At 37.5% G+C, this 15,093-nt stretch overlaps 1 protein-coding gene across 1 annotated transcript in view; it reads left to right on the top strand.

Moving 5' to 3' along the window:
• ITGA8 (integrin subunit alpha 8) overlaps positions 1–15,093 on the top strand; it is a 113,718-nt gene that overhangs the window by 13,990 nt on the left and 84,635 nt on the right. The window contains exons 4-11 of the mRNA XM_075143847.1: positions 652–775; positions 3,073–3,134; positions 3,914–3,959; positions 4,952–5,077; positions 6,208–6,252; positions 9,151–9,194; positions 10,189–10,245; positions 10,433–10,485. Of these exons, the coding sequence (XP_074999948.1) occupies positions 652–775; positions 3,073–3,134; positions 3,914–3,959; positions 4,952–5,077; positions 6,208–6,252; positions 9,151–9,194; positions 10,189–10,245; positions 10,433–10,485 (557 nt within the window). The remainder of the gene's footprint in view (positions 1–651; positions 776–3,072; positions 3,135–3,913; positions 3,960–4,951; positions 5,078–6,207; positions 6,253–9,150; positions 9,195–10,188; positions 10,246–10,432; positions 10,486–15,093) is intronic.

The following is a 15,093-nucleotide window of genomic DNA, read 5'->3' as shown; positions in this document are numbered from 1 at the left end:
GACCACTACCATATCATAGAGGATTAAATATTAGTTCACTAGCCAAAACTTAGCAAAAACCTGTTACACTCAGAGACTGTTGAATGCATTACAGCTGTATCATCTCTCCAAAGATTTGAACCAGGGGTTTATAAGAAGGCAGGCAATCTGATGATTGTGATAAACAGTATGACACAACACCCTGACAAATTTCCTTCTGCTAAGTGGAGTAGAATCATAGCAGTTCTGCTGCAACGGCCATTATCTTAAGACATATCAGGACAGAAGTAGGAATGTCTTCAGCCACATGTATGTGATCTACATCTTAAACTATGGGATCAAGTCCTGTGCAATGAGCAGTAATAGAGCAAACGTATTACTTGTGAAGCAGGCTTAGAGGGTATTTGTAACATATGCTTAAATGTGAGTTGTAGTCCCTGACACATTTCATCTGCTAAGGGCTATAAGTGAAAGATCAGACTATGCTTTTCAGGTTATAATGAAATTATAAGAAGCAGTGGTCCTGCATTTCTTCTGTCAATATGTTATGATCATCGCTGTATGAATGATACAATACCAGAGAGAATCCTTGTGCACTGTTTATTAAAAACTACATTTGCCAGATACGTGGGTGTGTGGAAGGTATGTGTGACATCGCTTCTGTTTTGATAGGCTTGTGCTCCCTTATATCATTGGAGAACCCTTAAAGATAACCCTGAGAAGGACCCCGTTGGCACCTGCTATGTAGCAATTCAGAACTTCAGTGCCTATGCTGAATATTCACCTTGTCGCAACAGTAAGTATTAATAGGAACAATCCTGTGTTGGAGGAATTGGTATTGCACTCAGTGTTTTCATCCTTTCAGTCTTCACACAGTCTTGGTTGAATGAAGACTACTATATGACATTATTGCATTGGATGAGGGTTTAAAGAAAAATCAACATTAAATTATATGCCTGCAATTGGGTGCTTTATTGTATAATTAAAAGAGGAGAAATTAAGTAAATTAAGCTTATGCAGTTATAGTGATGAGAGGTAATTGGTTCAATTTAATGGCTTTAAAATGTAGCAAACAGATCTAGATAAGAACCAGACAGCATTTTAAACCAATTGTTCATGCTTATGCTGAGTATAAATCTCTCATCACAGGATCACCATCTGAAGACCAGACCCTGCACAGAAACACACAAACCTGTATCACCATTCATGCCAATATCATCCACAATAGTTCATTTATGAAGGACTTCCAGCATGGAAGAAAGCCATGCACATTAGCAGTGCTGTTCCACACTCTTCTCTGTGTTGTTCTGAGGATGTGGTAGCTATCTCTGGGCCTTACTTCTTGGGGAATAGGGAAAAACTGCATTTATATTTAGAGCCAGTTACCTAGAAGTCTGCAGAAAATGCCACGCATTAGATTATATCAGTCATTCATCCTGTTCAGCATCCTATGTCTAAGTGTTTATGATGACTATTAATACCCTCATTACCTCAGTGCTCCAAATTATTAAAACCAATATGAAGTATCCAGTGACTTTACTGAGCTTTGGATTGGGCTAGGTCTACGGCAGTTTCTGCGCTCACAGATCAGAGTTCTGTTCTTTCAGTTGCTTTCCTAAAGGTAATGTGTGTAAGATAGCAAATATGATGGGCTTACCTATCCCTTCCAGGGGAAACTCTCACAGCAAAGCTATGATGTTGTTCAGTTTAGCTGAGGTGGGTAGCTGTTTCAAGTTGCATGTGCTGGCCAATAACACCAGAATTCTGAATGTAGTTCCTTGTCATGATACCCGTTGTTCAGAGACCCTCCTATTGCAGCTGGCATTCTTGCCATGTGCACATGGACTAATTTCAAAACACACCTTTTAACTGTTCCTCTACTGCAAACTGCGCTCCTACCTTCGAGTTTCTCATGGATTATTTTGCCAAGAAAGTAATAGGCATTTTACAGAAAAAGTAGACACTTACTTCACATAATTAAAAGGTCTCTTTCCTGTGAAGATCTAGAGACAGCATCATATCATGTAGCTGGATTTTCCTGACATCTGACATATGTGTGATAATGTAGCCCAATAATGCTTTCCGTGGTCTACCAGAAAATCTGCACACCTATAGCAATGTGAGATACTTGCATGTACATTCAGTGTTACTCTGTGGCTTTCCTTTTCTCACATTGTAGCTCTCATAGTGTAGCTCTAAACTGCGTTGTGCTATGTCTTTCTTTTAAAGCCTAATTCTTGTCCCTGGACGGACAGGTACAGAGAGAACCTGAATCTCTAAGAAATGGTGACCATAAGATATGCTTCATGTACTTCTGATGTCTCACTGGGGCTTTGCCAAAGGCTTATGCTATTTGAAGAGAGAGTTAAGTGGCCATTCCTGCTCTGTTTCCCAGTCCTGCAGACTTCTGGCACTCTAATACTCATAGGAAAACCCTGAAATGCATGCCAACACACTTTGTACAATTATATAAGGATTTGGAGACTAGAAATAAAAATGGACAGAAGCAAGGAAGGATGTTTTTGCATGTACAAATGTGCATCCAAAATTATATTACACTTCAGTCCTCACTGAGCAAATGTGTATCAATTAAAGGGCTGGCCCTTGTGAAGGACATGTGCCCCCTTCCCTTGTATAGCATAGGTAACCAGGATGTTGTCTGAACATTGACCTATGCTGACCCATCCACTATGTCAACATTTTTTGAGAATACCTTAGTAAACACTTATTTTTGTGTTTATGGCAGAGCAGACTGTGGTGACCATTCTAGGATTTCTTGTGAAGTTGTTTACTTTTGTATTTCCAGTCAAATTCAAACTGAATTCCTGCTAGTTGTTGCAAAGGTCCTTCCTTGGCAGTGAGAGGAGAAAGTCCCAAGTAACTGGACCTATTTTTCAAAATCTTCACAAGGGGAGTCATGTTCAGGGTCCTGTAGAAGGTCTTGATTTGCTCTGTCTCTTCTAAAAAAGAATACACATATTTTCACATATTTTGATAGTTTTGCATTTACAGCCTTACAGATCCAGGGGTGTGTAAGCTGTCTTCCACATATATTATGAAATCAATAAAATGCTTCTACCTTAATAATTGCAGGCAATGCAGATCCCGAAGGACAAGGCTTTTGTCAAGCAGGTTTCAGCTTAGATTTTTACAAGGTGAGATCCTGCTTCTGAAATACTTTGACCAAATGTAATTCTGATATATCCCCAGTGTTCAAGCACTGTCTCAGTGATCAAGAGTTTATCCCCATGCTGCTGCATATGGAAAGTTTTGTGAAGTTGTTGCAAGTTCTTTCCTCCTTTGCTAGCTTCAAACTTTATCGTTTCATTAATAAAAGAAATTCTGCAATCAGCACCTGTTGTTCTTTTTGCAGCACTCCAATCTGACTCTGCTCAGTCTATCTTAATAGATGATTAGGTGAAAAATTGTACATGCTTCTGTCTCAATGTGTCCCACTTACCATGCTTTCCGGAGACCTGACTTTCAGGAAATAATGGGCAGGCACCAGATAGTTTTTAAAAGTTAAAATAGCTTGTATAAGGATGCTTTTGGAGGCAGACTAGTCATTGAGTAAGACTGTTCTCTTGTGGAGGTGAAAGTGAAAGCGCTTAAGGGAAATAGCTAGTTATTCTTATATGCCAAGAGGGTCCAGAAACAATATTAATGGGCCAAAGAATAAACTTTGCAACTATTGTTATAATCTGTGCCATTATTACAGCGCCAGAACCTCAGATAATGCATAGGGTGATCTTAAATTTATTTAACTGTGGATTTTCCTGCACATCCATGCACCTACATCCTTTCCTTGAACAGGGCTATTCTCCTTTATCATGATTCTGATATTCTTTTGGTCATTTAAATTGTTTTTCCCATGCATGCTTAATTTTTTTGTGTTCTTTTGTTGTGTAATTTTATTCAATTTTGCTTTTTGTAGAATGGAGACCTGATAGTAGGCGGGCCTGGTAGTTTTTATTGGCAAGGTATGTTCATCTGGCTGGTTAACTTGATCTAAGAAGTAAAGCAGAAAGTATTGTGGAAAATGTTGTTCTAGATTTCCATTGTTTTCTCAGTTTAAGATAACCAGTCTCTGGTCTTATTTTCAACAAATATAAATCAGAAGAATTGCTTAACAAGCAACTAAGCATAAAAATAAGTCAGGGAAAATTCAGGATGTAGGTTGTCTAGAAAGCAAAACAAATAGAAATAACTATTTTTATGTTGGCATTTTAGCACATTTGTCATTTAATGAATTAACTGACTTTTTCCCTAGAAATACTGCAGTTTTAAAAATAGCTAATATTTGTACATTAAGTGTAATATTTTCAAAGTTTTTGTCACTATTCGTTTCTGAACGTAACTTTTTATTGCTATCTGCATATATTTTTAGTTCATTTGTGGCATCACTGTAGTTTCCAAGATGTAGTTTCTCATGTACATAAAACCTGAAGTGGTTTTGGTAAAGGGTTAAAAGGGTATTTTTGATTTAACCTGTTTTGACATGTATGATATAGCTGATTCCCAGACTCTGCCTACTAACTTGCCCGTTGTCAGCCTCACTGATGTGTGGTTTTGCTTTGCCATTAAAGGCGGAAGATCTAGTTGATTATGATGGTAGGGAATTCATAGCTTTGAATTCTCCATTGAGAAATTGCTTCCATTGGTCTACTACATTTGTACAGTACAGCATCAAAAGGTAGCTGAGCCTGAAAATGCTTGACTTTAGTTTGAATCAGCACCTTGAAATGGGTCTGGAGATGTTTTTGTTATGGTTCAATAGTCTCAATGCCTTGTTGTATTGATTTACTCTTATGACTTTGAGGGTAATCGTGGAGAAAGATTGAGAGAAGATGTCTACTCTTTGCATCTGTGTTATATTATTCCTTCAGCTCTGTTCTGATGTTCTGCTTGCACTATTTTGTAGAAACTGGCTCTCCTTTGTGTCCCTTTCATTTATGAAGTTGTTTGAATCCAGGTCAGGTAATCACTGCAAATATTGCGGATATCATTGCAAATTATTCCTTCAAGGATATTCTGAGGAAACTGGCACGAGAGAAGCAAACAGGGGTGGCACCACCTTCATATGATGACAATTACATGGGTAAGCTAAGTTCTGTGTCAGTTAGCAATATGTTCTAAAAGCATGGAGCTTATATAAATGTGAAAACAAGCCCTAAATTACTAAAGTCCCAATTTTGAGAGTATTTGAACATGTTTTGCCTTAAGCACAATAGCAAATCAGTAGTTTGGTAGTTACTTCAATGGGATTATGAACGTTCTTAAAATTATGCACAGCAACAGGGTTTGAGGGTTGGGATCTTAAATAGCTCATTAGGATTCTTATTATTTGATCTTAAATAATTAAGCAGAAATACAAAATTTTCCCATTTATATCTTTTTCATTCTAAGATGATGGATTGGTTTAAAGTAATTAAAGACTATTTCAATTTTTAGTAGATAAAAGAAAATTCTGTTCTGTAGTATTTTGTACAGTACTACACAAATATCCAATTTATTCTCACTGATATTTAAAAGATACAATTGAAGTAAGCAATAACAAAAGTAATTTTGAAGTTATTATGTAATAAATAGAAAAAAAGCTATGTACCTTTTATTAGTACTGATCTCTAAGAATTTGCATGATATTCACATGTTTCTGCATTTAAGACAGGTTTTTCTTCACATAATTATAGAAAAGATGCAGTGGAATTTGAAGGCAAAGATGCATCCTTTCATCTCTGCCCATACATTTGAAATTACAGTCCCTAATACAATCCAAAAGTCTTTACTCTGTTAATAGCCGTTATCTCACAGGTTTACTAAAGCTCCAGGAGGTACTTAACTGCATCTTTGGAAATCTGTCTTCCATATAGAGCTAGAACAGGATATTCACACATTAGGTACAGTAATGAAGACCTAAATTGTATCAATAGCTGTTAGGGCAAACCACCATAGTACCTGCTGTTTTTTCAAATAAGTTATTAAGTATTAATGGTTTAGAAGATCATTTTTGAAGAAAAGGGGTAGATTTATTATACATTCAGACCTACAGTTAATGTAGTCATAATAATGTGATCAACAATTCTACTTTTTTCCACACAGTTTTAGTATGCTAATGTTATAGAATTTACATTCTGATGATCAGATGAACAGACAAATCTGATTGTCCTTGCGTATTTTTTGAAAGAAATGATTTATCAAGTGTTTTGCTTGTAATTTATCTTTAAACAGGATACTCAGTGGCTGCTGGGGAATTTACTGGGGATTCTGAACAAGGTAAGAAGCTATATGCTTGAATGGAAACCATATGGCTGTGCACCTATTAAATTCCTCATTTTGGGTCTCTACGCAGGAACATATCTTTTATACATTTGAAACGCTGGTGAGACTTAAGCTATCTGTACCCAATATTCTCAGAGGCAAATACTTCCTTAGAAGGTATAGCATAACAGAGCAGAATGTAAGTAACCCAAAAGACTGAATCTGTTGTTATGGTATCATGTCCATGCATTTGTTCAGTAGTTAGAGCTGTGACTGCATGGTAGGCGGAGCCACTTAATTTACCCAGTTTGGTGACCAGTAGTAACAAGTGGAGCCAACAGTGCAGTCCTGTCTTTCGGTCCGTACTCGTTACTCACCTGCATAGAGGCTGCTGGACCGCAGATGCAATGTGGCTTGGAAATGTCTGTGTATGCTGAAAGCACACTTCTGACTGCCACACAAACATCACAGCCCAGGCTAGGAGATAACATTCAGCTGCTTCTGGACAAAGACATGTGGCTACACTGGCATGCTAGGTCTTGTTGGTGAAAGCAGCTCTTGTCTCTCTAAAAGTTTCTCTAGTTCCAGTTCATGTGCCTTAAGGAAGGGGTGTCTGGGGCACTTCATTAGCTGACCCTTTTCATACATTATATTTTCCTGCACAGGCATAATGCGGTAAGAACAAGTTCCCTGTGCTCTTGCTCCTACCCTGAGCCTTGTACTTAACAGCAGGAGACAGAAGAATTTAATTCCTTTTGTTAAAACCTGGGCTTAGAGGGAGAGAAGACATTCTACAGGAAGATAAGGTGTTCAGTTAGTCCCTTGAATTAGGAAAAGCTGAATGCACATGAATATAAATGTCTGAATATAGAATGCCTGAGACTTTGTAAAGGTTCGTGGATCGAGTAAGTTTGATACAGGACATATTTAGAATAATTTGCATTTAGACAGCAACTATCATCCACAAAGAACCAGGTATCTCACAGACTTAATAGCATTGCTTAAAAACGTCATGACTGTGAAACCTTCACCTGAAATGTTTCATGATCTGTAAAACACCACCTTGTAGGACTCTACATTCATGATTTGATACAGTAGAGCAACATGCACTGAGGAATCAAAATTACAGGGTAAATATTTTTTTTAAATGTGCAGAATGTCATTACATAACTTAGAATTCAGCTCAAACACTGAAGTTCAAGTTGTTCCGTCTGGCAAAAGGTGACATAGGATATTTATTAGTTTCCCACGGCCAGGGAAAACTGCCCTGGAAGGTGGCAGCTCCAGTAACATAGTTCTGAGGCTTTAGCTAAATACCAACAAGACTTAAACCTCACTTAATTTATGTGCTGAACTCACAGTACAAAGTGCTGTGGCAGGAGAACTAAAAGCAAGCTGAACGTTGTCTGATTTTTACGTTGTAAAGTAAGTTTTGCGGGTGTGTTAGAAATTGAACACTCGTTTTTCTGTGTCTCTGCAAGTTGAATCCAGTGTAGAAGAAAAACTCCTGTCACAGCTGTCTGGTAGAGTATGTTAAAAATAATCAGTTATAAATAGAAATTTCTCCATGATTTAGCTATTTTCAACTGTTCTGAAATTGCACAGGATTTCAAAACATACAGTTATCTGAAAATATCTGTATCTCTGGTGTGTCATACCTTAAGAGCTATGTTTCTTGTGTAAGGCTGACAGTCTGTCAGAAAATATTGCTTAAGGGGTGGCTTTCTTGAGGGGGTGAAGAGCTCCATGGTCCAGAATCACCAGTAGAACCAATAGAGACATAATACATTTCTAGAAATGAAGCCAGTTCCCCAGAAGTGCTGCTGCTTAATCCCCGTAGTTGCCACTGTGCCACTATGGGTTAAAAAAAAAAAATTTTGAGCCGAATGCTATAGTGTGGGAAAAAAGATGTGTCCCTGGTAATGGAAGGCTGCAGCCACCTACTTTTTTTTTTTTTTTAATGCATACTCACATTTTTATAATGGATGGTTCTTGAATCAGTAAGTCACATAAATGGTTGGCACAAAGAATTACATTGTTGGCTGTCCTGGGAGTCATCCTGTGTCCTGTTCAATCCTTCATTACTACTTTCATCTCCCCTTGACCAAACACGTTCAACCACAGGGGTTAGTATATAAACCCAGAGAGGAACAGAGGAATGCTAGGTCAATACAAGCAGGTGTTTGAGGTGCTCTGCTATCTGAAGTTCCTGCTGCTGTCTTCTGATATGGATATCCTAATGAGGGAAGGTTTAGACAGTAAGACTGCAGACTGTGACTTTGCTCTTTTCTTCTTTTTTTTTCCATTTTTTCCACTAGTTGTTAAGTTTTCACCTTTGAGCAGAATTACATCCTAGAAGGCAGCTAGGTCCAATGTTTCATGTTCTTATTCAATGGATTCCCCAATGCCTCTCACAAAAATTTCCTTGTAATGCTTTTAGATGGCTTGTGCAGAACTTGTTGAACACTTTCATGGCATCAAGCCAAATAACAGCTGAGACGAACTGTTGTGCAGCCAGAAAGAAAAGGCGTATTTGTAAGGACAGTTGTGTTTAGCTTCTGTACTCTAGTGTGTGATGCCATAACTAATTCTGGTTCCATCAATCCACAGCTGTCAGGTAACAAGCTGAATTTTACTAAGAGCTTTATTATACTGTGCTAAGTAATGCTATGCAGAAAGAGATCTCTGGATGACAGTTAAGATGTAATATTTCATGCAACTAGATGCACTGAATGAATGTTAAAATCTTATGAATTAATGTCTTGAAGTGATTTGCAGGTGTTTCTGATACAGGTAACAAACCAAAATCCTCAGGGTTATATGTCAAGGAAGAATTTAAGTGGCATGGGATGCATGTTGCATGGACCACTCAGATAGCATAACCAGTTCACTGTTGATCATGTATCTTTTCAGAGTTGGTTGCTGGAGTCCCGAGGGGAGCACAGAACTTTGGCTATGTATGTACTGGACCCACATTTTATCCTTTTTATAGTGAGAATGCAGTTAGACCATTTGGAAGATTAAAGTCTACATTATATTTTCTGTCTCTTTGATCCTAAACTTTCTAATCAGAGAAAACTGCCACTGACTTTCACCCTCAGGCCTAGCTGGCTGGGTTGAAAGACCTTAATGGTTTGGGCTTTGAATATTAAGCACTTAGTCCTTTCTGAAGTTTGTTTTCAATAATCAATTACAAGCATGCTTTGAGTATGACTAGAATCCCTATACCCACTGAGTGTTATCAGACCTAAGCTTACCCATAGGTTAGCATATTTCATGTGCAATGCTGTGTCCACAGTGGAGAGAAGTCCAAGTTCAGATTATTCATACTCAGTCTTTATTTTCAGTGCTCTAAGTATATACACTGAATACCAAATGCAAAGAGTCATGAAATGCAGTTAGAAGTGAAGGGAGAAAACAATATATGTGTCTGGATACATCTTTTACCTTATAGGAAAAAAAAAAGTTTCAGAACTAACCTGATTGGGAAACAGAGATCCCAGCCCCAGACACATTCTCTAGTTTTGTGGATCCAAAACTCCTTGTGTCTCTGGAACGTATTCATACCATTTCTGAGAGGAAGGGTGTGTATGTGTGTGTATTTATGTAAGTATGTATGTAGGTATATATTTCTTTATATTTTAAGTTCATGTTTTCATGCGTACTGATGTAGTTACTGAGTAGCTGATAGTCTGTGAATTGCTGCTCTTCACAGTGTCCAGTAAGGAAGGATAATAGTCTTTTCCCCATTTTATTCATGAGGCACCTTAGACTCATAAAATCTTAGTGATTTTTTCAAGATCATACAGGAAAACTGTGATGAAATGAAAGAATTGTTGTTTTTTCTTGGCCACTTGGACCATCCTTCAGTGTGTCAAATTGGTTTGCAGTGATGTTACACTGTAGCATCTTGATGTGTGCGTGAAACTTTCCATATTTTTCTGTTACCAGGTCTCAATTATTAATTCTTCAGACCTGACTTTTATCCAGAACTTCACTGGTGAACAGGTAATGTCAAGGAACTACGTGATGAGATATTATATCTCTAGAGGATATAGTTTCATTAACATAGTTTCAAGAATATATAAAATATTTTTTAGAGATAATGACCATAGAAACAAAGAGAATTATCAGTAAAAATTTTTTTTAAATAGATACCTGATATGAAAGCCTATCTGTTGTTTTTTATTTCCAGATGGCGTCTTATTTTGGGTACACTGTTGCAGTATCTGATGTTAACAATGATGGGTAGGTTACCAAATATATTCAGCTCCACTGAACATTCATAGAAGCAATGCCTGATATTTATTAATAAACACAGATTTTCAGGTGCTTCATACCTCAAAATGCTTCTCTTCGCTTCTCTGCTTTTCTAATTTTAATTTTTCACGTAGGCTTATCTTTGTGCAACCACAGTGGCACAAGTATTTGCAGTCCTAGTTTGGGTGGATTTATCTTCCTGAATATTTATTCAAAGCAGTGTGGCAGAACGGGAATGTCCAAAGTCTTAGGGAACAGATCCAGGTAGAAGAACAGTGAATAAACAGCGCTAGCTACTGCTGGGAAGAGATAGGTGAAAGTCAAAAGTTCATTCTCCCATTCTCTAAAGCAGGTAAGTCTTCTCACATGTGGACCATCCATAGCTTCACTGCTCAATTTTGAAAGCTTTCCAATATCATCAGCTCCTCATTCCAGCACCTGCTGGTTGGCCATCCATTTTCATCCTCCAGGGGACCAAAAAGTGTCTGTGGCCCATAGTTGTTATGACAAGCATTGTGCTTGTCTGAGGGAGAATGCTACTCAGCTCCCAGGGTCGTGCCTAAGACACTCGGGGATTTCAGGCCCTGTTGAAAAAAACGCTTGCTAACTTTGAACTCATGTAAAGTCTGATTAAATGTTTTAGAAGATCAGGCCTTTAATAAGTGAATATTGATACTAGTTTTCTAGCAAGGAGATAAAGATTCCGGAAGCTCAGAGCCTTGGAAGTCTGCACAAAGGTGAGCCAGGATTATATTTAGAGCTGTGGCATACTCTTGCCTATTGCAAAATGTCTCAGATGTGTCTACTTCATATTCTTTTCTTATGATTATTTCTTACTAGATGCTTAAACATAGTGCATTAAATAATTTTTCTGGGCTAAATCATTGCTTCCAGTCAGTGACTAGGGACCCTGTAAAGAGTGAGGGATACAAGAAAAGAGAAAAGTAACAAGGTGATAAAATGTTATTGCAGTTCCAAAACAGAAAAGGAAAAAAAAAAAAAAAAGAAAAAAGAAGCTTCAACAGTTTCTGTGGTGGCTTCATAGTACTCAAATCTTTCCAAGTTTCTGAGGTCAAATTTTGTCATAGTACCATAGCTTTTGAAAATTTGCATTTTTATGATATACGAAGTCAGGATTAATTTAGTCCTGCCATAATGTATTACTAATGTGAAAGGGTGGAGAAACATTGATCTAAGTTACGATAGACACTCATTAGACTTTCGGGGAACTTGCTGTTTAACTTCTCACTGAACCAAACTATTTCCTGTGCAGGTTATTTCCTGTGAACGATAGGGTTACTTGGCAGGTCTCATATTTTCTGTGTACCTCTAATACCACAGTTTATGTCAATAATATAATCAAACTGCTGTTGAGGCCTGTGTGGTCTCCCAGTCTATATCTTAAAAGAAATCTAATGACTCTCTCTGAGATCCAAACATCCCACAGAAAACAAAACACAAAGAGCTCTACTTGATAAACATGTCTGATTAGATATGTAGTCTGTCTTTGCTGGTTTGCACATATAGTCGATAGAAATATTTATTTGAAAGGGAGAGTAAAACAGAGAGAGGAAAAAAAAGCAAAAGGGAAATGACCACTTCAAATTCACTTGGGTTTTTTGTCAGCTAAGGACAAAGGAGGTAGTGATGGCCTTATCAGTACGAGAAACCTGATTAAGCTATATGCTGAAAAGATTAATAGGAATGATGCTTTGCTGTAATAAGACTGAAGACATGGCTCAAAGATTACGCTCATCCTAGGAAAAAAGCTCTGTAGACCTGCTGCTCTAGCAGTTCTGCAGGTGTTCCAGGGTGACTCTTGCAGTTTTATTTGCACCACATCAGCATTGTAGGAGGAACAGGGAAATTGGGGGTATTGTTTGAACTACCGTTTAGTTGCCCACTGCTAATAATGAGAAATCCACAATGAAACTTAACAAATCAAGCTTTGCCATCAACTTACAGACTACATTCCTAGTAAAGAGGAAAAAAGAGAACACTTTCAATTTAGACTGAAACAGTCCAATAAAAATAGTGAATAAACTGTTTACTGGCCTTTTATTTGGGCTGTATCAAAGCTTCCCATAGTTATACTTTGACCTCTTGACATTTCCCATACTCCTGCTTTTTATTACTCGGCAGGATACAAAGAAACTGCATACAGTCTCAGCAGGTGGTCAGCTGTGCTTTTTAAAAATTTTTTTTATCAGAAGGGAAGCAATACTGGCTGGTTACCGTGCTGGAAAAAAAATATATAATTTATGTTAACCGCAACATCTTAGTGCAGTAATGAAATAACTTTAATGAACCAGTTCAAAATACCACTACAAACTGAACTGCACTTTATGGTTTAATATTACTGTTCAGGGGCTTTTGCTTTTGCTTGCTCTTATGGCCTTTTAAAAGGCATCACATCAAACCTGAATTTGGCTCAGAACTCCAATTTTGTAAATATAAACTCCTACAATTTAAAAGCCAATTGAAATATCCTCCTTCACCAACAAAAATGCATAATTCTAATCACATAGGTACTTATAACCCAACAAGTGACGCCCCCCTTGACTGCTTGGTGTCTAAATACTTAAACTGTAGGAGCTGGAAGGTAAAACTGACTATAAAGCATGGTAAGCAGCAATTGTTTGCTTATTACCCACTTGGAGAGAAACTAGGAATAAGTAAATGAGGATCAGAGAGAGCAGAGTAGCTGAACAATCCTTTCTTTTGGCTATAGTACACTGCTGTGACAGTGGGAAAACAAACAAACCAACCCAAAACCCTAGAATTGCCTGAGGGAGAATTCCTTCTTGCAGGGGACTTGCTGAAGCATCTTGCCTTGACCTACAGAGCTTTGCGCTGACAGAGAAGGGGGGGAAATCAAGAGGGTGAGGAAAAGAAAGCTTTGGTGTGGATGAGACATGCCAAGACTCGGAGGGAAGGCAAACTAAGTGCTGCAGGTGTTCCGGGTAGCTCTGCTGCCCGTAACCAGTTTAGGGATAGGTCAGTGTAATTTAGATGACTGCCTTCCTCCCATCTTTACCTTAGCACATCAGAAGACAAGCCATCTTAGCTACTGGGTTCTGGTCCCTGGTCCCTGGACTATTCATGCATTTTATACAATCATTGTCATTTATTTTAACAAAGTACAAATTTTCCTAGAAAAATAACCCAACACTGTGCACTTCCAGCTGAGGTGCTGTGATCCCTGCACAACAGACTACAGCTGCTGTCTGCTTGCTTTCTGTCTCACCTGGTGAATCTTGTATTCTGGGTTTGGCTTCTGCTTAGAGAATTTTAGGCCACTGTGGATGATAGATAGTCTGCCTTTCTTCACCATTTTAGGCACTCTGGATATTGCTGTATGGACCAGAGTTTTAAAGGTATCTAGGTATCTACTTATTTTACATTGATGTACTGGGAGCTTGTGGCTCTGAATCTTTTGATTCCTTACCACTTCCAAAAAAATCTTCCCTTAGTCTTACAGTCCTTCATTTGTAAAATATTCATTGGAGCCAAGCTCATCTTTTGCTTCATGGTTTATACAGCACATAACACCATGGGGTCCCAATCTTACTGGGAATATCTGGACTGCGATGTAATAAAATAATAATTGATGATAGATAATGCTTTTAGTACATGGCATACGTAAAGTAGCTTGTGAAAAAAAGAGCATTCATGGTCTGTTTTTGTTATTGCTATTGTTTTCATGGCAACCGTTTCAGTTGACATTCTGTCTCAACCACGAACATCTTCCATTAGTAGAGGAGGACTTTTGATGTTTAGTGTGAAAGGAAAATCCCACCTTTGATGTCAAGTCAGCATCTGCTTCCTTCCTTTTTTAGTTGTTCATGCCATGGGGTAAAATCTGACGTATAAAGAATAGAACAACTGTACCAAAGTGACCTGACATTTTGAATTACAGTTTCCTTTATGGAAACATACTATAACACTTAATAGAAAAATAGCATTTCTAGAAGTACTTTGTCACAATTTATAGAATGTGTAAGTTCTACAATGTGATTAAAAGGTTTCTAGATGAGATATTCTGTACTAAATTCTGTGGTATATATCTTAGAACCATAGTATATATCTAAGCTAAAGTCCTAGCTGAGCTACTCCTAAATCATAGGGTTTTTTTTCTATCAGGATTGGGAAAAACAATGAATTGCAGTTTTACTAATTGATTTACTAATGGATAAAGCCTTTGTGAAAACATCACTATTGGGAATATGATGAATTGAGAGTAGAAAGTTTTCTACAAGTTTTACAAAGTTTGAACAAAGTTTCATGTTAGAGCAAGGGAATATGTTTTCCAAATTAAAAATTCTGGGATCAAGTAGTACTTGTTATTTGCAGTAAGAGTTCCTTAATATGGATGATCAATGGACCAATGTCCACTGAATATAATGGGAATTATCCTACTAGTTTATACTAGTAGGTATAAACTAGTAGGTATAAACCTGTATAAACCTGTATAGGTTTATATGTATTATATGTTTTATATATGTATTATATGTTTTTATGTATACTAGTAGATATAAACCTGTTGTTCACTTACTGATGTATAATTTTTAAAGCTAGATTTTGTACTAAAGTTTG

The sequence above is a fragment of the Calonectris borealis genome, chromosome 2, assembly GCF_964195595.1.
Source record: "Calonectris borealis chromosome 2, bCalBor7.hap1.2, whole genome shotgun sequence".
NCBI lineage: Eukaryota > Metazoa > Chordata > Aves > Procellariiformes > Procellariidae > Calonectris > Calonectris borealis.
The sequence above is the reverse complement of the archived record's forward strand: the minus strand, read 5'-3'. Positions and strand labels throughout refer to the sequence as shown.